The sequence below is a fragment of the Dasypus novemcinctus genome, chromosome 2 (assembly GCF_030445035.2).
Source record: "Dasypus novemcinctus isolate mDasNov1 chromosome 2, mDasNov1.1.hap2, whole genome shotgun sequence".
In the NCBI taxonomy this organism is placed as follows: Eukaryota; Metazoa; Chordata; class Mammalia; order Cingulata; family Dasypodidae; genus Dasypus; species Dasypus novemcinctus.
Window position 1 is genome coordinate 42518581 of NC_080674.1, and position 21387 is coordinate 42539967.

A 21387-nucleotide genomic window follows, 5' to 3' on the forward strand; every position below is an offset into this window, starting at 1 on the left:
CTGGACCAAGAGGGGAAGAGGGCCATTGGGAGCATAATGGGTCCTGAGGAATCACAGCTTGGGGATAGGGTACACTGGTAAGAGGATTTAGATCTGAACTGCAGTACAAGGCCCTGGAGAGGGTGCCGACCAAGGGGGGATTGGGGATCAGGAGAGGACAGAGAGAGTTGCTGAAGGGGAAGAAAGAGCACAAGGATAAGCTTTGCCTACTCTGAGCTTTTTACCAAGATCCTTCCTGGCTTTATTGCCCTGAAAGTCAGTGGTCTCATTTTGCCAGGCCTGCCATGGCAAAATGGCACTGAGCAGAGCCAGAAAGTACTTCATAAGCTCGTGTGGAACCTCATTCAAAAGTATGACACCAGACCACATGTTACCTCTACCCAACCCTGGGATGGAGTGGAAACAACGTTGGAAGAGTTGGAAGAAAGCTTCCAAGGGGTTTCTGCTTAACATCAGAACAATTTCCCTAGCCTGAAGTCACAGCCGTGGAGGTGATGCATAATTGTTTGTCTGTGGTACAGAAGAAATTGTTTTTAAAAGGTTGCCCAGAAATAACAGTTTCAAGTTCTGAGCCAGAATTGAAACAAGAAGGTGACAGAAGAGGGGGAAACACCATCTGTAACAAGCCTGACTCTTTCTAGAAGATGGATGGTCACAGAGTCATATCAAACTTGATTTCCGTATGATAGAATGAATGGAGGATTCGATCACTACTCTGCTTATCAACAGAGGGAGACTACTTAGGGAGTTGACAGATTGTCAGATGCCTCTACAGCACAAAAAGGAAAAACAACCGTTATGCCTAGAAACTTTATGCTTTAATTAGACCATAATTTTGTAAGGAAAAGGATATTTAATAGTAGTGTGGTTACCAGCGTGCATCCTTTCTCCCCCCTCACAATAAGCAGCGGTTGCACATCATTTGTCTAAATTGTTAATCATCTCAGGGCTTGACTGATCTTGTTTCCCTCCTTAACATGCAGGGTTACAAATCTTGACCAAGTCATTCAGTATCAGATTATACATGGAGTAGTACTGCAGCTACATCTCCAGTAACAATATTAAATAAACGATTTTACCCAGAAGGAGAATAACCTTTCACTTTGTCTGGTTTATTATTCTGGCTTTTGTATACTTTATGAATCAGAAAAGTTTAGCAAAGGGGAAATAGTCACAGTTTGCACCACAATGTGCCATTTCACAAGTCCTTTTCCTCTCTGAATATTAGGGCTCAGGAAATGCATGATGAATTTTTTGGACATTAAAAATCACTATTATTTGGGTTGGAAAATTATTTGTTATGAGGTCTGTCTTGGGCTTTGCAGGATGTATAGCAGCATCTCTACCCACTAGATACCAGTAGCATCCTCAAATCGGGATAACCAAAGGTGCCTTCCAATAATGCCAACTGTTGTGTGGATACGGCTGTGTAAAACTGCCCCTGCTTGAGAAACACTGACTTAGAGGTTTGTTCATCTTTCCGTGTAATTCCTTTCTGGTAGTAGGGGTGACACCTCGGTCTCATTCAACAGAAATGAAACAACTGAGGAAGTAAATGAAATGTTCATCATTAAGCAAAACCATATATCCGTCAAATGAATGGATGGCCCCCCCAAACCAGCCTCCCTACACAGAACTAAGGCCTTTCCACATCAAAGAAAAGAAATGCCAAAGAAAATTCATCACATTTACATAAGTACCAGGCCTGGATTCATTGCTTATCAAAATTTTCCCCCAGAAGTTAAAATACCCTCTGCTGTGGAAAGAAGCATATTAAATAGCAAATGAGAAGAGAACTCACTGTTTCCAGATGTGTTTTTGAGGAATTTCGTCAGGTCCACGTTTGGTGGTCTGTTGGGTTTGGGGGGAGGTGGACCCAAGGCGAGCAAGAAAGGCAATGGCTTCCGCTTCGGGGTGGCTGAAATCTTGTCCGCCTTTTCCTTCTCTTGACCTTGGCACCACGGCCCTCCCAGCGTCAGCTTAGAAGGGGCCTTAGGGAATTTGGCAGGAGGGGCTCCGGAAACTGACTCTTCCTGATTCATTTTGCTTAGGAAGATGTTCCTAGCAGCATCTATCTTCCTCTCTTCCTTATTTTCCTCAGCAGTTTTGGAGAAGCCTGGGACCCCTCTGCTGGCTGCAGGTTTCAGAACCACTCCAGGAAAAGCGGTACTTGGTGAATCACCTCCAGGGTCTCGATTTTCAGGACCTTCCCTTGCTGGTCTTATTAAAGGGCCGGATTTGGACTTGGCTCCCAGGGGAATTGGGGGTCCTCTCTGTGGAGACACATTCTTAGCGGGGCCCTCGTCTTCATGGGAAGCATCGGAAAACGGGGATGGTTTCTGGCCAAAGGCAGGCTTGGGAAAGAGGGGTTTGAGGTCATGATCTTGTGAGGCTGAGAGAAACTTCCCTTTAACCCCAACTGCCTTTGGGAAAACTTGCCTCTGTTCATTTTCCTGGGCTGGAGAATTAGACCCGGGCTTCGGGCCTGTTGGTTTTAAGTCTCTGTCTTGGTTGACGCTATGAAGTGCCGGCTTATTCCCCAGTGGCCGTGGAAACACAGGTTTGGAATCTTCTACGGGCAAGGTGAAGGGCTTGGAGCCTACAGGTTTTGGGAACCCCACTTTCACCTCAGGGTCTCTGGTGTCTGAGTTTGCCTGTGTCCCAAGTCTCTGGCTGACTCCAGTAGGCTTTAGAAATGGAGGTTTGGGCTCCTTGTCAGGCTTGTCCTCAGGAGTAGGTTTCACTCCCAGTGGTGGCTTTGGGGACCCAAACTTAGGTATGTTGCCGGGTCCTGAGGGAGGGCTGGCATTTCCTTGGCTGTCGAATAAATTCTTTTTTGCTTGTATTCCTGAAGATGAGTTTTGCCCTGGGACATTGAAGGGTCGTCTGTTGACCGTGGCCTCCTCTGTTGGGTTGCCCCCTGAGTTAAACTTCGCCATGAGGGACTTCACATTTGCTTTTCCATCCTACAAGAATAGGGAACAAAAACTAGCTGAGAGCCAGAAGTCGCACTTGCACAGTTTAAAATACTATACTTTAAAGGGTTTCCTGGTTAGAGGCCCGCAGCACTGCTGATTGGTTAGCAAGATATTGTAACATTTATCTTCCTCTCTGGTAAAGTAAGTTGTGAGTTTCTTGAAAGGAAAGGGCTATTGTTGTGTACTTTTTCTAACTCACGTAATTTTGCTTAAGTAATTACTTAACCTTTTCCCTTTCCTCTCACTCTTTTTACTAGGTATCTTATTGGATTTACTCTAACTTGGTATTTCTCTACTTTTTTTTCTTACCTGAGAAAATGGACATGACCAACAAATGACTTCATGTTTTACAGTTGAGACTCTTAAGTAGAAGCTACTTTTAAAAAATGAAAGTAACCTCTTCTGGGACTTAGGTTGCATGCATTAAACGTCACATTTAACAGTGCTCCCTGTGGGTTTGCAAAAGTTTTCTTGTTCCCATGAACATTTAATTTCTGTCTGCTAACAGGAAAACTCACTCATTTTTATAAGTACATAATAAAATGGGGCTTTCAATTTATTTACTGATATGCAGTGCTGCTGATTTCACTATTTCCAGAGAGAGCAGGCAGAGCATCTTCACTTTGAGAACTGGTCGTCTCCAGATGGCCTCATCTGGAAGGTAACACAGAAACAGTGGGGACTGCCGGGAAACACCCTTTCCAGACTTCTCCCTCCACCGCTCTCGGCCCTTCTATAATGGCAATTAGAATATCACTCCTTCTCACAGGTCCTGCTACAGAATCTCTGCCCTCCTTGTCCACCCTTCTGTGAGAATAGAATCCCATTTAATCTGGGAGAATAAACAATGTGTTTGTCCTTCCTTTCAAAAGAAAGGTGTTGAAATGTTCTGGTTCTATTTGAAATATTTAAAAACCTAAGGCTTTATAAAATCACTGAAGGTACACATGTGCCCATGACCATTTCCTTTCTTGTGCTTTAAAATTCACCCAGAAAGTGTCCCCCTCTTCCTGCCCCCACCTCTCATGGCCACATACCCAAACACATTTCATCTTTCGAGGCCCCACTCAAATACCACAAAACCAGATCCTGTCCAGTTGGGAAGATTTACTCCCTCTTTGAACTCATGCAGCATTTCAGTCACTTCTACACCCACCGGTGCTATTTCCTCTTACAACTTGAGAGCCACTATTGAATGTGTAAACAGTATGCTTGATTCTGAACCCGACGCTTGACCCATATCATTCCATTTCATTCTGACAGTAATCCCAAGAGGCAGGTGTTTAATTCCATTCCACAGGAAAGAAAAGAGAGCCTGAGAATGCAGGAGGCTGTCACTCAAAGAGCGTGGGGACTTGCTTTGAATCCTAGTTTATCATTGGGGCCTCAGTTGCATAATCTATAAAACGGGGACAGTAATATCTATCTGTGAAGCCTGGCGCGTGAATTAGAGATGGAATTTTTAAGGTGCCTGCCTGGCTTACAGCATAGGTGCAAGAAATGGAAACCATCATTATTACAAATGGCTCCCAAGTCTGGAAACTGAGTCTCGTTCCTCTTTGTATCCCCAAAGCACCTAGACCGGGACCTTGCACCCTCAGGAGCTCAATGCGTATTTGGGGAATGCAGGTTGGCTTTGAGCTGTGAGCCAGGCATAGTGATTTTAAAAGGAAGGATGCTCTCAGGGGTTTCTCTCCACCCCACCTACAGCGCATGTGCATTTGTAGGGTGAGAGGTGAACGGCCATGGTTGGAAGAGAAAACCAGACAAAAGCAGCGCTTTCCAGCTTGCATTTTGTACTTTTAATTTACTACCCCATAGCTGAGTCATTGAAAATTCCTTGTTTTCTACCTTGTCCCCCTTTACCACTTTTCTATCCCCAGGATTACCTCAAATCATTCAGCAATACCTGAAGGTGACATATGGGAAGACCGCAGAACCAAGAGGGAATTTTGGTATTAGGAGAGCAAATAGAAGGTGAGTCCTTCTCTGTAGCTCCGGCGAGATCACAGACTCCCTACAAAAGACTCCAAACCTTAGCAAAACACAGCAGCATAAAGAAGCATCAAATACTAAAATTTGCTCCATACCATTCCATCTGTCTCTGGGAAAGATGTCTTTTATTCTAGATTTATAGCAAGAGGCTAAGAGCACAGACTCAAGAGCCAGGTGGCCTGGGTTTGAATTTTATTAGCTATTTGGCTTTAGACGAGGTATTTAAAATCTCTGGGCTTCGGTTTGTTCATCTCCATAATGGAAGTAATAATAACAGTGCCTCCCATAGAACTGTTAGGAGGATTAAGTGAAAGAATATTTTGTAACAGTTTAAAGAGAGTGTGGCACATAGGAAGACCTCCTATTTTTATAAAGCAGGTAAAGCCTTAGAAATCATCTAGTTCTCCTCCCTTACTGGTAAGGAAACAGAAACCTATGGAACTTTTAGTGACATTCTAATTAATTATAGCAACCTCAGGTTTTGGATTTCATGGGTTAAACACAACTCCAAACATGCTAGACCATTGTCATACTCCATGTCCTGATTCTTGGTTTTGGAAACATGGTAGTGGTGGAATCAGAATTGGAAGCCAAAGTCTCTCAGCTGCCAACCCAGGCTCCAGGAGGGGGTGCGGGTTGTGGCAAATAGCTCAGGCTCTGGGGTTATCTCTTTGGGTTCAAACCTTGACCTTGCCAATTACTAGCTGTGTGATGTTGAGCAAATTTCTAAACCTCTCTTAGGCTCAGATTTTTCATGTATAAAATGGGAAAAACAGCAGTGTTGCTATCTCACAGGATTTAAAATAAATGAATTAATGTATATAAGGTTCTTAGGTCAAGAATTACACATGATATAAATCCAATGGTTGTCTACCATCATTGTTTCACTAATTCACTAGTCATGTGGCATCATTTTCTTCAAACAACCAAATTCTGAACTGTAATCATTAATGCTACGTATTTTAACTGAGTCTCAGTGGAACCAAAGTACTCCTGGATAACACCATAGAGTCATTATGCTTGAGATTGGGGATGCCACACTCTGAAATTTTTGCACTGGATATTGAAAGATAGGGAAATAAAACAGCAGTAAATTCCTTTGTAGGGCAACTTGAAGTGTCCTTGAAGACACAGAAAAGAGTTCCTGAGCTTACTAATATGTCTGGAAAATCAATTGACTTAACCTCTACACCCATTTATCACTTAGATTGTCTTCTTAGCTTTTGGGGTCATTTGGTAGTCATCATAAGTTTATTAGATTAAAAATTTCAACATCTTAATCTTATCAATAAAATGGCTACATTTTTTCCTTAACAATATGATAGAAAGGCAAAAATCATTAAAAAATTAATATTTTCCCTTCTTAATTTCATTGCAGATTGAATATCCATTCCACTCTTTTTACTAAAAATACAAAAGTGTGTGGGGGGCGCAATGTATCAACATATAATAGAGTGAAAAGTAAGTCTCCTCTAACCTCTGAAAGTAGTCCCCCAGTTCTATGGTGATCATATATTCTGGTTTACGTAGTACAGTTTATTGTTCTGGAATACTTATTAATAATGATCACCTTTACTCTCAGAATTGATCCGCTTTAAACCATAAATTATCTGGTGACCTTATCCAGTTCCCCTGTGTAAAGGCACCACTGTTATCATTTCTTATTTATACTGCCGTGCTAAACTATGCATATGCAAATACACGTGTATGTGCATACACACGCACATCATCCCTACCCCTATTTTTACATAAATAGAAATTCCTGCTCTGTACCTTGTTTTTTTCCAGAGCTGATTCAAGTGATATACACCAGTACAGGTGGATGCATGGTTGGCAACTATTCTGGCTGGTTGGAATCTGTGCAATTCCAGTTATTAAATATTTTCCATATTAACTCTGCCTTTTTTTCCCTTGGCAGTTGACACATATCATGGCACAGTGCTTTGCAGGATATGCTTTACCACTAATGGTTTAAAGATTAGGCTTCTACTTAAGAAGAGGTATTTCACCAACTGGAGGACCTCAGATTTTAGGCTATTTTAAGTAAAACAAGCATTTCATATCAAAGTACTTGAACATTCTCATCCAAAGTCACTTGAAGTTATTCATTATTTCTACCCATTATGTAACGATATAATGCTTAGTCCAAACTACTCATATCCATTACTCTACAATTATACAATTCCTTTAGTCTTCACATACTTTTCCCTTCTTCAGAATTTCATATCTTCACTAGTATGTACTTTTCAGTTTTGCCGCAAGTTCTATGAAGATAGCTGTCAGCCTAAAAGCTATAGCTGCATCCTCTGAATTTCTGGTTATTGATATCAGCCTTCAGAAAATCCTTTTGCTTTTAGCAGTTTCATAAAGAAAATGAATCAAGTCCCTAGTTAAACAAAGGCTGAGATGGCATTAATAACAGGCATCAAGGAAATGTGCATTTACATATTACCTTTTGTAGCCAGCTAGCCTACAGATTTTTCATGGGGGAAATTAAAAATATCCTAAATCTCTTATTAGGAACAGGGTTTTAAAATTTTTATCGTATTCATAATTTTTGATATCTCTTGGCTATTAAGCCAATCCAGTGGTTCTCAACCGGGGCAATTTTACCCCACAGGGAACCGCTGGCAATGTCTGGAGGCGTCTTCGATTGCCGTGACTGACTGGGGGTGCGATGGCATCTAGAGGGGAGGGGCCACGGATGCCACTAACCATCCTGTTGAGGCACAGGACAGCCCCACAACAAAAAATCGAGAAGTTGGAAAACTGTGATCTAATACTATTAATCTAGTACTGTTGAAAATATCTTACCAGAAAGTCTGCTGTTACTTAAAAGAAAAACGGAGTACCCTGTAAACACACAAATAACTGTACAGAAACTAAATACCTAAAAGTTACCACTAGAGATCATTTTTAAAATTACATGTCTTTAAAAGTCTCATTTTTAGTGTGTACTAAAGTTTAGTAAAGTACAAAAGAAATAAAACTCTCATGAATTGTGGATAGCCAGTGAATGTAAAGTAATTTTGTAGCCTGCTTTTACCTCCTTAAAATGTGGCTGTGTCACTTTTGCAATTAAAGCAGGAAGAGAATGAACCACTCCAATGGAAGCTGTTAGTCTTCTTTGGATAGAGCCCAAGGGAAAAGAGGATAAACTGACCTAGCTTGCACGTAATGCTTGTAATCATGAGCGCGGCAGTAAATGAATATTAATAATTTACCCAGATTTGTTTCTTTTTTGAATAAAAAATACATTGATCAATTTTCTTGTTTGTGGGCTTTATTTTTTTATTTGTTGTTTTGAGATAACATACCATTACCTATGGCTTATCTGGTTGAATCACTGGTTTATTTCATTGAAATAAATTAGTTCCACTGCCATTTTGTCCATAATAAGAGCCTGGGTACAGTGAGTTGACCAGAAGGTCAAACAAAGTGGAAGAAACTTACCATCCTTTAGGCAGCAAAAGGGCTGGTGAAACTTTGTAATATACTCAGTGGAGAAGAAGCTCACACTTTCCTGCAGGAGCAGTATTCAGCTTGGTGTTTGTATTGCCTGGATTACTGGGTTAAAGAGAACACAGATACGTTCCCCCACAACGTAGCCCTTCGCCTCTTCCCAACACATGCACACACATGCACACGCACATACGCATGCATGAACACAGTGGTTAAGGTGTCCTCTTTAAAAGACACTTGGTCTGCTATACACAGTAAACTTGGAAAAGCAAGTTGTTTTGATGTGAAAGCAAGTAGACTTTCTTAGAATTCTTTCTGTCAGAAACTACATAATAAAACTCCTCTCACTGCTTTTAGTTAAGAAGATAAAGCTAAGGGACTCTAGCTGAGAGTACACTGTAACAAAACTTTACATAAATACAACAGATGGCAAATTTCCCTGGAGAAAATGAACTTGCAATACTATTTTTCATCTTCCATTAACAAGGTCTAAAGAGTTAAGTATTTAATGAATCATAATTTAGGTACATACTGTATTCTACCAGCCCTTCCACTCCTCTACACATTCTCTCTCTCTCACACACACACAGATGTAAAATACAGAGTCCTGGATTTATCCTCCCTCCTCCACAACGACCTCCCCACCCCCACCCCCAGTCCAGACACCCCCCGAAAGCCGCCTTCTTTCTTTCCATAATATGCAATTAATTATATTGGCCGATAGACAGAACTGAATTGAATTTCCTCATGGTTGTTCACACAGCTGATATCTGGGGAAATTCTGTGCTTCGCTTCCTAAAGAGTGTCAGGCCCCAGTGATAAGTCTATTCTTTAGAACACTGTGTCTAACAGAAAATCTCCCTAACAGTGAGCCGGCACTGGCCCATCCCAGTTGGGTGAGCCTCTGAGGCAGGAGAGAGCACCCAGCCCCTCTTCAACAGGATGTGGGAACTTATCTCTCACCGCAAATTGAGTTCTTGGGGCAGGGGCAGGCTGCATGCTGCAGACTCTGGGCAAGGGCATGTAGAGAAGGAGGCGGGAGCGGAAGCAGCGGTAGTAGCCCTGGTTGTGACACACCACGTCGTTTCTTTGACTGGTGAAGGTGGGAATGAAACTTCAGACCGCTTCAGCAGCCTGCAAAGCCCTGTCCCTGACAGCCTTGCATTGTGCGGTGTAATGTAGGAAGAAGGAAATCTCTGGTAGAAGTGGTGACTACCTAGGTGCTATGTGCGCTTGGTCATGTCCCCTCCGGAGGCTGGCCTGAGGACCTTGGTGGAAAACCCCTGCAGACGTCTGTGTACTACCTTTGGCTCTCGTCTCATCTCAGGCACTGCTGCTCTGGACTCTTTCCTTGTTCCTGCTGTGCTCTCACCTCTAGGGTGAATTGAAGTCAAGGAAGCCAGTTTAGCAAGTTGTATAACATGGGAATGGCCAAATGGCGTGTCACCTTCAATTCTCAAGGTGTATTGATCAGTTGGGCTTTCGTGCACCCTTCTTGTCCTTAAATACCAGAAGCGTTAAAATCACCATCGTTCTACAAATTAGCAGCTTGACGCTTTCTTTTCCTGGTTATCTTACCAAATGGCTCTTGTACAAATACATATCTTAAAATTTGTTTGCTTTCTGTTTTTTTCGGGTACCGGGGCCGGGGAGTGAACCTAGGACCTTGTATGGGGGAAGCTAGTGCACAACTACTGAGCCATATCAGCTCCCCTGAGTTGGTTTTGTCATTTTTTTTTTTAAGGAGGCACGGGGAACTGAACCTGGGACCTCCCATGTGGGAAGTAGGTGCTCAACCTCTTGAGACACATCTACTCCCCTACAAATACGGTTTTGAATTTGTCATGTCCTCCAAGATTTTAAGTATAAAGGGATGAGGAAGTTAAACATATCTTTCTGTGTTCCTGAAGTTTGTTCTGCTGTAAGTTCTTGATTTCTTGATTCCAATGGAATAGTAATAGAATGTAGATAATATAAAGCAGGATGTAGATAGTATAAAACAACAAACAATACTAAAACCATTCCTTTTTTGTTTTTCTATTACATATATAGTTACAGCAATTTAGCTTAACTGTGCTTAGGATATAACTCAGCCTGAATTCACTAAATATACCAAATTAGAGCACAGTCTGCTAAGGAAATTTATAGTTTGACTAATGAACTTGCAGATAATTGAAAATTAATTAACTACAAGATATCTTGCTAGTGGCTTACTTGGTTCTTAGGATAATATTTGGTGTGCACCCCATAAAACAAGTTCTTTTATTTTTCCTGTATCTCCAACTGTCTCACCTGGAAATTAAGAGAGTTTAACTTCAATGACCATTGCTTGTGATTGTTCTATTTTCATATATAAATAGTATAAACAATCAAAAGAAAATTCACTTTGCTAAAAACATATGAAGTTTGTAGTGAAAATTCTTGGTGGCTAAGAAACTACCCTTTGATATGGGAAAAAAATAAAAACGTCACACTCCTTTTTTTGTCCCCAGCCTCCACACCTCTCCCAACACACATAAATATTCATACACACACAGATGTGCAAACACAGTGACACACACTGACACATACACATACACATGGCTGGACAGTGAATTCCTTTGCTACGAACAGCAATAGGTTAGAAACTGAGAGTGTCTGTCGGGGAAAGCGGATGTGGCTTAACTATTAGAGTGTCTGCCGACCATATAAGAGGTCCAGGGTTCGACCTCTGGCCCACCCGCACAGCTGCCACGTGCAAGGAGTGCACCCTGCAAGGGGAGATGCTCCGGACGACAAAAGCGCAGCTCACCCAGGAGTGGTGCTGCACACATGGAGAGCTGAGGCAGCAAGATGACACAACAAAAAAGGAGACAAAGCTTCCCGGTGCCAGTGAGAATGCAAGCGGACACAGAAGAACACACAGTGAATGGACACAAGAGAGCAGACAATGGAGGGGAGGGAGGGAAGATAAATTTAAAAAATAAATCTTTAAAAAAAAAAAAGAAAGTGGTCTACATGGAGTGGGGTGAAGATGGAGGGATGAGGCCATCTGTAGAGTTTTCTAGAGACTTCCTTCATTGGTAAGTGAAAACATCTGTGTAAAGAGAACTGCTTAGAAGAGAGGGTTTCTATAAGATCATCAAGACAGGTAGCAGCAGCCTGTCAGTGGGGGGTCCTCAGTTTGATCCAAGGACAGTAAAATCTAGATTTTAGAAATGGAAGGTTATGGAAAATTCCACAAACTAAAATGGATGATATTTTGAAATCTCAGTCTACAGAATATGACAAAGTTCCTCCCCCCCCTCACCTCCACCATTACATCTCTTCTTTTGAACTCTGAAGAAAATACATTCAGTATTTTGTAATCAGAATTAAGCAATATAATCACTTCACATCTCTTACCTCATCTGTCTCTTGAAGTGCACAGTAATAAGACTGCTGTGAAAATGAGCAACTTTTCTCACTTTTGTCACCATGGGACTCTTCACTTTGGGTTTCACCTTTTCTCATTAAAACTGTGTTATTTTCAATTTTAAGTTTTCCATGGAGTGTATTCTGGTCTTAACACATAGTGACCCTTTTTTTCCCCAGGCTCCCTGATCTTTCAAGGTGCTTCCTGATTTTAGCTGGTCTGGACTTTCACTCATTCTCTCATTCATTCGTGCACTCATTCATTTTCTTCTGAGAGCTAATGGCGACTCTTGCTTATGTGCTAGCACTAGCACATGGCAATTTGTCATTATCTAGTATAAAACCTGTGTTTTATTAAATGTACCCTCATGCCAAGGTAAAAACGACATTAGTATCCACATTCCCCAAAAAGCACACTATTTTTCCTGTCTATTTAGCAAATATTTTGAAGTCTGATCATTTGTACGTGCTACTACTTCTCTTATTAAAATAATCACATTTTAAGACAAAATTTCACATACAATATCTCCCTCGATCCTCCAAAAACCTGGTTAATTCTTATTCAAACAGAGTGAACTGAATTACCTAAGCTAGCAATTGGTAAAGATGGGAACCAAACCCAGCTCTTTTAGTTCCAAATCTTGTGCTCACTCCAGTACATTACAAGAATCACAACTTGCTTTATCTTTCTTGGATAGTTTCTATTTTCAATTTAAGTTCTCAGCTCACACATACAGTTTCCTATTCTGATTTTAAGTTTTCAGTTAACCCTAGTAATTTACCTCTGACGAAAAATCACTCAACTTTGTAGGGGATTGTGTTAAAATTTGTTCTAAGTTTGTAATCAGAGCACATCGGAGATTGGCAAGGAGACTGGAAAAGAGCTAGAGCATGCAGGGCTCAAGGCCAAAACACCCTGAATGACTTAGTGACATCACAAGCAGTCTGGAAAGGCACAACGACAAAGAGAAGACAAGAAACAATGTAGCCTGCTTGCTTTATTAGTCTGTGTATGTGTTGGTGTGGGGTTGGGTATTTAGATAGACAGCTATTTACTGTCTCTTGTAACCCAATCTGTTCCCAAACAGCTTTTCCTTAGAATCAGGACTTGAATCCTCCAATTGATGGTTCAGGGGCTTGGGACACCATTCTTTCAAACACTGTCTCCCTGACACAGTATTTATTGTCCATGTGGGTGCAGCTTAAAACATATTACCAAAGGGAGGTAGAAGAAGGTATGGATAGATAAGATGAGGGAATAGGGCTTATAATTTGGGAAGCCCATGACAAAAAATCAGTCTGATGGCGATGTGTTTCATATAAATGAACTTCTGCCTGGATAAGAAGGCAGAAATGTTAACATCCATAGTTAATACAAAAAATAGGAATAAAAACAGAAAAATACCCAAATCCCTTTAATATGTTCCATGCTATTCTAAATACTGGATGGTTTTCCCCTCAAATTAAATTGCTACAAAGAAAATCATCTATTGTTTTTCAATAAACTTTTCTTTTAATTAAAAAGTTTAGTAAGAGGGATAGTTAAAAAGTGTTGGGAGACATATTAAATTATACGAAAACTCTTTTTAAAAGATTAGATTGGCCTAATATTTTCTTACAGTGAGATGTTTTCTTTCTTTCTAAGTTACAATGATTCCAGGAAGAAAATGGAGATGACTCAAAAGGAAGATGATGGCATTTAAATGTGCTCAAGGTCATATGTATACTTTTACTGACCAGATGAAACTTTGTTTGATTTAAAATATTTTTTAAAATTTTTTAAAAATTTAAATGACTTACATATTAGTGTGGCTAACATGTAACAATTGGCCTGTGTCAAATATTTAATATGAATAAAAATAATAAATTCAGGAAATAAAAAAATACGCTCACTGACTAAGGTTTTATTTTTGGCTCTTAGGGTAAATTAAGGAATTTTGGATGGTCTTCTTTGAGGTAGATAGGTAAAGCATAGGCTAAGAAACATGGGGAGTGGTTGAATCACTCTGGGGAACGTTTTTCAAGCTGTCCATGGTATGTGCCCCAACCCAATCTGCTGTGCTCCTCTAAGGGTCTCTTTGTGGTACAAATGGCTGGAGGTGGCATGCTGTGCTGCACTGGGGTACAAAAATGATTACAAACTATTGGGATCCTGGATCCCTCCTTCTTTCATCCTCACAGCTTCATTGATCAACTCCTGCCAAAAGAGATGCAGAGATTTAATGGTAAGTCTTAGGGGCATCCTTTGGGGGCATACCTTGAATCAATATGGGTGAATGGGATTGGGGTGTCAATATTGGCTATTTGTCTTTCCTAAATGCCCCCTCTATCTTCTACACCCACCCTTACAAAATCCCAAATGCCTTTTGCTATATTTCTGTGAATGTCTAAATGCCTCCACGTGGATGAGTTTTAAGAAGAAGGGCAGTGAAAATTTCATCTCAGGATTGCCTTTGGGAGCCACTATTTGGTATTGCTACAGAGGGAATGTTCCTTCTGGGACCATCCCTGGCTTGGAAGACAGAACAGAGAATTAGTCCCATGCTTTGGCAGGGCATATAACTTGATGACAGAAGCAAAATCAACCACTACTCTGTTTGATTCCCATGGCATGGGCCTCAGGAACATAATTAATCAAGTATACATTGAATTTATCTGGCTAAACAGTTTTCTGGTATATGTCTGCACTAAGGTTGATTAGCAGAGGAAGAGAAAACAGGTCAAGCTCTGAGCTCTCCAAATCTATCAGACAAGCTACTGATGGGGAAATGTTCTTTGGCTTCTAGGGCTTCCCATTGCGTTTTCATGGATATACATGCTTCGTATATTCCTAGTGGCTGATACAGGGATTATTCCAACTTCTACTTCCCATCAGTCAGTGGCTATATAATAAATACCCGGGACATGCTCAATGCTATTCTTTGGTAAAAAGGAGATCAACACAGATCTTAAAGGTGGACCAATTTTTATTTTAAGGCTTAAGTTCAAATCACAGTGTTTGTGAAAGACATTACCTTAAACATTGTTTTATAGGAAATACAACAGATTAATTGATCTGTCCAGAGTCACACAGCTACTTAGTGGCAGAACTGGAACCAGAATTGTGGCCTCTTATTTGCATATCCATTGGGCTTCCCACTGTCCTGTGCTGCCTGACCTATGGGTAACAGACCTTGACATGCACCTACAGCTTCTATAACTACTTGTTCTTTAAGAAAAAAACCACAACAATAACAGGTAACATTGTGGACCACCCTCTGTGCCAGGTACTGGATCAGCAGCTTTTCAGGCATCACCTCGTTTGATTCTCAAAACAAATCTGTAAAGTAGTTTCAGTAAGCCCTATTTACAGACGAAGAAACTGAGACATGGGACAGTTCAGTAATTCAACCAAGGGCCCACATACAAACTCAGATCTTGATTGTGATGCTTTCGTTTTAACACAACCACAGCCTGAAACTTTCCCATGAGCCCAAGTCCACTCTCTCTACATTCTTGTTCTTAAAAACGTTCATCCAGAGGCTGCCTCTGATGATACCTCAGGCAAACAACTGATCTGTCTACTACCCTTACTCTCTCTCTTCTTAACATGGGATACAAATGGTAGCAAAAGTGATTTTTTAAAAAACCTAAAACACAGCAAAGGTAGGAAAAGGCTTAGAAGCATTTGCCTGCGGTTACTCTTCGGACCACTAGATGTCAGTGTGACTGCTCTATGGGGCAGCTTTAACAGTCAAGGATGTAGTATTTCACTAGAAACCAGCTTTGATGAGCTCCTGAGCCTAGGGAAGGGCGCCCTCTGGATTCTGGTAGGAGCTGGAGTAAGGTCAGTGATAGTTAAACAAATACATGAAAATGACAGGCAGGCAGCATCGATTTGAACCTTTAAACTTATTTCCAAGGGCAATAGAACTCCTCCTAGCCTTTCCTTTTTGAAACAGAAGGCTAGCTTCTCCAGGTCGACCGTTGGATACACCACAATTTCTTTGATGTTCGTGATCATCTTTAATGGAGCAATTTTTAAAAATATGGTTTTATTGCAAAGAACAGCCTCCTCCCCTTCACAATATTATTTATCACTAATTTCTTGGGGCATAAGAATAATTAGAAATTTGTGTCTCAAGTTGTATAGGGCCATGTTTAGATCTACATAAAACCTCGCTGGCAGTCTCTCAGCATGAACAGAAAAGCACAGCCATGACATTGCCTTTGTGTTGACAAACCCATCTATTTTTTTTCCATAGAATAATCTGTATCTAATGCCAGAATATTTAGAGTGGCTAACATTTGTGATATCATTATATAGCTCATATTGTGTATAATTTTATCCTCACAGCAACCCTATAATGTAAACACTGTTATTACCCCACATTTTTTACATGAGAAACTGAGGCTCAGAGAGAGTGATTTGCCCAAAGTCATACTTAGACAGAGGAAGGGACCCAAGCTCTTCTTTTAATTACCTCATTACAAGTCTAGTTTAAATTAAGGAAAAAACAAAAAACAAAAGAGACCTCAAAAAGTCTTCAAAAAAGCCAGCAGTCCATACAAAAGGGGCAAAGGCTCCAGCCAAAATTTGGAGTTACTGGTTGCTCTGAGAGGCGCTCCCAGCTGATCTGCGGCTACTTGTCATCGTTCATCTATAATTTCCCAGGATTCCTTCTGAGAAGGCCAGGGCTGCTGGCAGCGTAGCCTGCTTTCCATTGTCTGTTTGGAAACTTCACTTGAATCCCTACGCCCTGCCAGATCTTAAGGCCCTGAGGGAATCGAAAGTAGCTCTTCCTCATCAAAAAGACGAGTACATGCTGGTCAGGAGCCAGGGTGAAACAGAGCCCTATTCTGGTTTCATTGCCAAGACATCATTTAATACCAGCGGCACCAGAGGTTGGAATAGAAACACATGGGAGACCCTATCTAGTTACGAAAGAGCAAGTGACAGACACATTCCCCGCCACGTTTTTATCTGATGGTCGCCCTTTTGGCTGCAGTGAGGCCACGCTTTAGTGCCTGATGTCCATCTCTTGATATTTTACCCCACAGAACATACCTACCTTTTTTTTTTCAGTTATTCCAGTTAGCACAGTCTGCGGAGCCAGAATTTAGAGTTGGCACCTGCTCTTGCTGTAAAAACTTGCACATTAATTTGAAAGAAGAAACCTGGGTGTGGCTGTTACCTGACTCCTGCAGAAGAAGATGGGAGGACGGCCTCATTTAGTGGGTCTTCCTGAGCCCAGGGCCTGGGCTCACGCTCATTTTTGACGGTTGTGTCCGCTCTGCAGGCAAAGTCCAAGAACTCTGGCCCTTTCTGACGCCTGGCAGAGGTTTGTTCAGGGGAATGGTTGAGTGATTCCCCTTCCCCCAAACCAGGCTAATTTAGACCAGAAAAATTCTATACCAGTCTCAGGATATTGAGTAAGAAAGGGGAGGAAGAGAGGAACTAAAAGCTGCCTATTCAGCCTGGACACTTCTGCTGACATTCCCACCAAGCACGTGATATTTAAAAGAGCAAAACCAAAGCCTCCTGCCCCCCACCATCGTATGCAAGGTGGTAGGTCTGTGCAGCCTGTGGTCCTGGAATCTGCCTGCATCCCCAGGTGTTGTCTGCCCACAGCAGAGGTCAAGGAGGGGCTCTGGATTTGGAAGGTCCACTCCAGTGTGTGGAGTATCAGGCCCCATCTGTGGATGGGAGGTGGAGCGGGGAGCCTGACTACGTGAATTGAATGGGGGTGCATGTGGCAGAAAACCTAATGGACTCTCTATTGTCTACTCTTGTTTGGACTTTTCTTCAAAGTCCAGAGAAAATGAGGTATTCAAATGTCCATCCATGTAAAGGGATTTTAACTTCTTAAAGTCAGTCCTATAATGAGACATTTTATAGCAGCCAAACCTATATTATAACCATTAAGGAGACAGACCCTAAATAATTAATTGTGGCACCTTGTGATGTTATGCTCGAGGTATGAATAAGGTGCTATGGAAGATACAGGAGGAAGAAATTATGAGTGCATGGAGTCAGAAGAGTTGAGGAAGATATTACCCACATGGGACATTTCATCTTGGGCCGTGAAGGAATCCTACTTGGAGACTGGAACCACATTTTGTTTCTCTTCTTTTCCCCAACCTCTCTCTAACGCCCAAGCAAAAAAACAAAATAAAAACAATCCACCAAAAATTGGGAACATGCCCTGCCTTTATGGAATGCACCTCCTCCTCTTCTCTTCTCCTAGTTAACTACTATTCATGTCCCGAAGCCCAGTGCAGGTATCAATCACGCCTTCTGAACTCAGATCCCAAGACTGGATAAGTCACCCTTATCTGGCCTTCTGAGCTATTTTGTAATTGTTGGGGACAAGTCTATCTCTTCGCTACATCTTGAGCTCACTAAAGATGGGGACTGTAGCTCATCTGCTTTGATTCCTAGTGTCTAGCCCATTCCTGGCATACAGAAAGCATTTAATAATCAGTTGTGGAATGAATTAATTAGAGGTCAAAGATATCTTTCTGGTTTAGGGGGCAGTTGCTCTTTTTACATGCCCTTCCCAGCAATTTATACACTTCAGGCCTTGTATATAAAAAGTATATACATTTTTAAAAGTTTGTTTTCCAAAACTGGGGAGAAGAAAGTTACACATTAAGAAAGGTTTCATTAAAAATTTGAATATTGTGGTTGACATGGAGAATCACTATATTTATTGATAGTGACTGAAAAAGTCTGCAAATCTAATAAAAGCAAGAAAAAAGCCATGAAGTGAGTTGAGTAACATGGAATAAATGGAAGTAGAGATACTTGTTCACATCTATTGAGCTGATATTATTATGATACACAAATGTTTCTATTTTAAATAAAATCTTTTCTCAAAATGGAAAATATATCTATTAATCTATAATTATTTATAACAATAAGATGATGATGAAATTTCTATTAATTCTCCTTGTGCCTCTCTATTTTTTGTGGCTTATAATGAATAAGAGCAAAACTAAAACAATCTTTCCAATGTAGACCTATTTTAGTGTATGCCCTGGGCATGTGCTGCTATTTTTCTGATCCAGCAAATTAATGTGAGACTTTTAGGGCACTGTATAGCAGTAGCATTATTTCTTCATTTAGAGGAAAGAATACAAAATATGGGGCGTATTTTTCTTCAAACATATTCTTTCTTGAGATGATGTTACCAGAAGGTAAAGTTGGAAAGAATTACTTGTACTATGTTTCTAAAGGAAACCAGTATTGTAATATTGGGTTATTATTTGAAAATGGACTTTATTTCTGTAGCTGCTCATTAAAGCTTTTCATAAAATTACAAGGAAACCTGAGCCATTAAATGAAACCATTCAAAGGTATCTTAAACCAAACATTAGGTCTTACATCTGCTACAGAATCATAGCTAACACCTCAGAACTTCTGGATATTTTATTAAATGTTTAGAGCTTTTTTTTTCCCCTCCCATGTGAGAGCAATTCTAAGCAAATGAAGAATGTCTCAATGAATAGTTCTTTCTTTGCAGACATGAATACTAGGCTTTCTTTCTCCCCCATCCTGTTCAGCTCTGTTGTGCAACACAAGGAAATAAAATAATACAGCAGGATAACTGGTAAGTTGGGAAGGGATTTAGCGGGGAATGGAGGAAGTCAGGTTACTCTCAACTCATTACTACCATATGGAATAGCTATTGGGGTATTGGAAGTTCTGTCTCTACAACCTAGTCAAATTCTTCCTCTATGCCTATCTCATCCTGTCCTCACCTCTAACCCAGGCTGAGAAACCCTGCCCTATCTCTATCTAATCAGTATAGATATTGCTTTGAAGCATTGACCTATTTATGCCCGTGGCCTGTCATATGCTTGTTTTCCCATTTTCTAAATAAAGATATTATACTTACTACGGTTTTTTCACTTTCTGACAGCATTTATTTAGCTACAATAAACATGATAACGTTAATATTATGGTCCTTAATGGGGTAGATGCCTTTTGAAAAGAGGTGTTCCGGTTCTGGTGTCCACGCTACCATCCCTGCCGCGCCATTTAAAGCCTCTAGTGGCTGAGAAAATGAGTCACAAAAGTGTTTGGGTGTGGAAATGATTTGGCCTCCAGTTGGGCTTTAGCACAGTCCTGAAGGTCTACTTTCCTGCAGGGATCTGGGTGTAGTGTGAAGACAGAAGGGGGCGGTGAGGGGAGATGCTCCTTCGGCTTCTGCTTTCAGCAGGGGAGTGGATTTGGCTGCCGGACCCAGACCTGGCCATGGCCCCAGACCAATAGGTCGCAGATGAAGCCGAATGGATCCTCTCCTCTCAGCTCCAGTGGCATATGTTCCCTCGTCAAGAGCTTTGTCTCTAAGCCAGTCACATTTCTTAGAGGTGTGTATTCCTAGGTTGAGCTGCTTGTTTGCTATCAGAAACCGCCCTGAGTTCAGAGTGACCAATTCTTAGTGATGGTTGCACTGGAATTGATGACGTATTTTTTTGTGCTGTTTTCTATTTCTAAAATTCCTTAAGTAAGTAAATAAGTAAATACATAAAAAATTATGGTTGTTACTCTGTTAACTACCTTTTTACCTCCAAATGAACAGACAGAGCTCTATAAGCACCATACCACAGATATCCTAATTTTGGAAAAGTCGCCCCCTAGAGTAACTTCCTGTTGGTCAATTTCCAGAACTGAAGGAAGTGGAAGGGCCATCAGATGCTAGTGTTCCTGAATACTGAGAACCACAGATTTTAATTTTAAATCTCCAGGGTCAATGTTTCTTGATTTGGTGTTTCCCCTTAATAATCCCAGCAGTCAAAGGAAGAGGCTAGCAAAGGAAACTACAAGACACAAAAAAATGTACCAAGCTTTTTCTTAAATGTTATTTAATTCCCCTTTTTTTTTCCTGACTCTGGAGCTAATAAAACAAGACCTCCCCATATGATGTAATCTCTCTTCTTTTTTGATTCTGGAAGCTAATAAAATTTAGGAACACAATTGGAATGCTACAATTGATGACCCCTTTGGGGTTTTTACCAAATATAATTCCCTTCTCCTTATAAAATTAAGATGGTTCTTTTTGCCTACTTCTAATTCTCAGGAATGCATGAAAATAAAATGAGGTAGTAAAGAGGCTTTCATCTCTCTGTGAGGTGGTCAACCAGGACTGGTGTTACTCCTGCTTGAATGCCCACATCCTCAGCTGGAATGGGGCTTGGACTAACCAAAGGAGTTTGGGACTCATCATCCCCGGAACAGTGAATTGAGTCTTTTAGAGGACAGGAGCTAATACTCCCATTACTAAAGGGAAAGCTGAAAAGATCAGTACCTCTAGGAGCCTTATGGATGGGTCTGAATTTACACCATCCCACAAGTTGAGAAATGGAGACAATTGGCTGTTTACACATAATGAAAAGCTAATTTTTCCTGAAGGCCCAGTCTCTGCAGTAGAAAAAAGAGAACCCAAGAAGAAATCAGTCTTTATCCAGAGAAGAATGAAAGGACAACAGACACTAATAACTCACCTAAGCTATATCGATTTATAGACAATCTAAGCAGAACTAATTGGAACTCTAAACCCTTTAAGTCTGAGGA

The 21387-nt window shown here is 40.9% G+C and overlaps 1 protein-coding gene across 7 annotated transcripts in view; it reads right to left on the reverse strand.

The window, feature by feature from the left end:
• FYB1 (FYN binding protein 1) overlaps window positions 1-21387 on the reverse strand; it is a 171986-nt gene that overhangs the window by 100258 nt on the left and 50341 nt on the right. For 5 of the 7 annotated variants that reach the window (XM_058308203.2, XM_058308185.2, XM_012520798.4 and 2 more), the window contains exon 2: window positions 1802-2966. In XM_058308203.2, coding sequence (XP_058164186.1) covers window positions 1802-2966 — 1165 coding nt within the window. Of the gene's footprint in view, window positions 1-1801; window positions 2967-17002; window positions 17204-21387 lie in introns of those variants that run through there. The other 2 variants (XM_071207824.1, XM_058308188.2) reach the window with 2 other exon arrangements.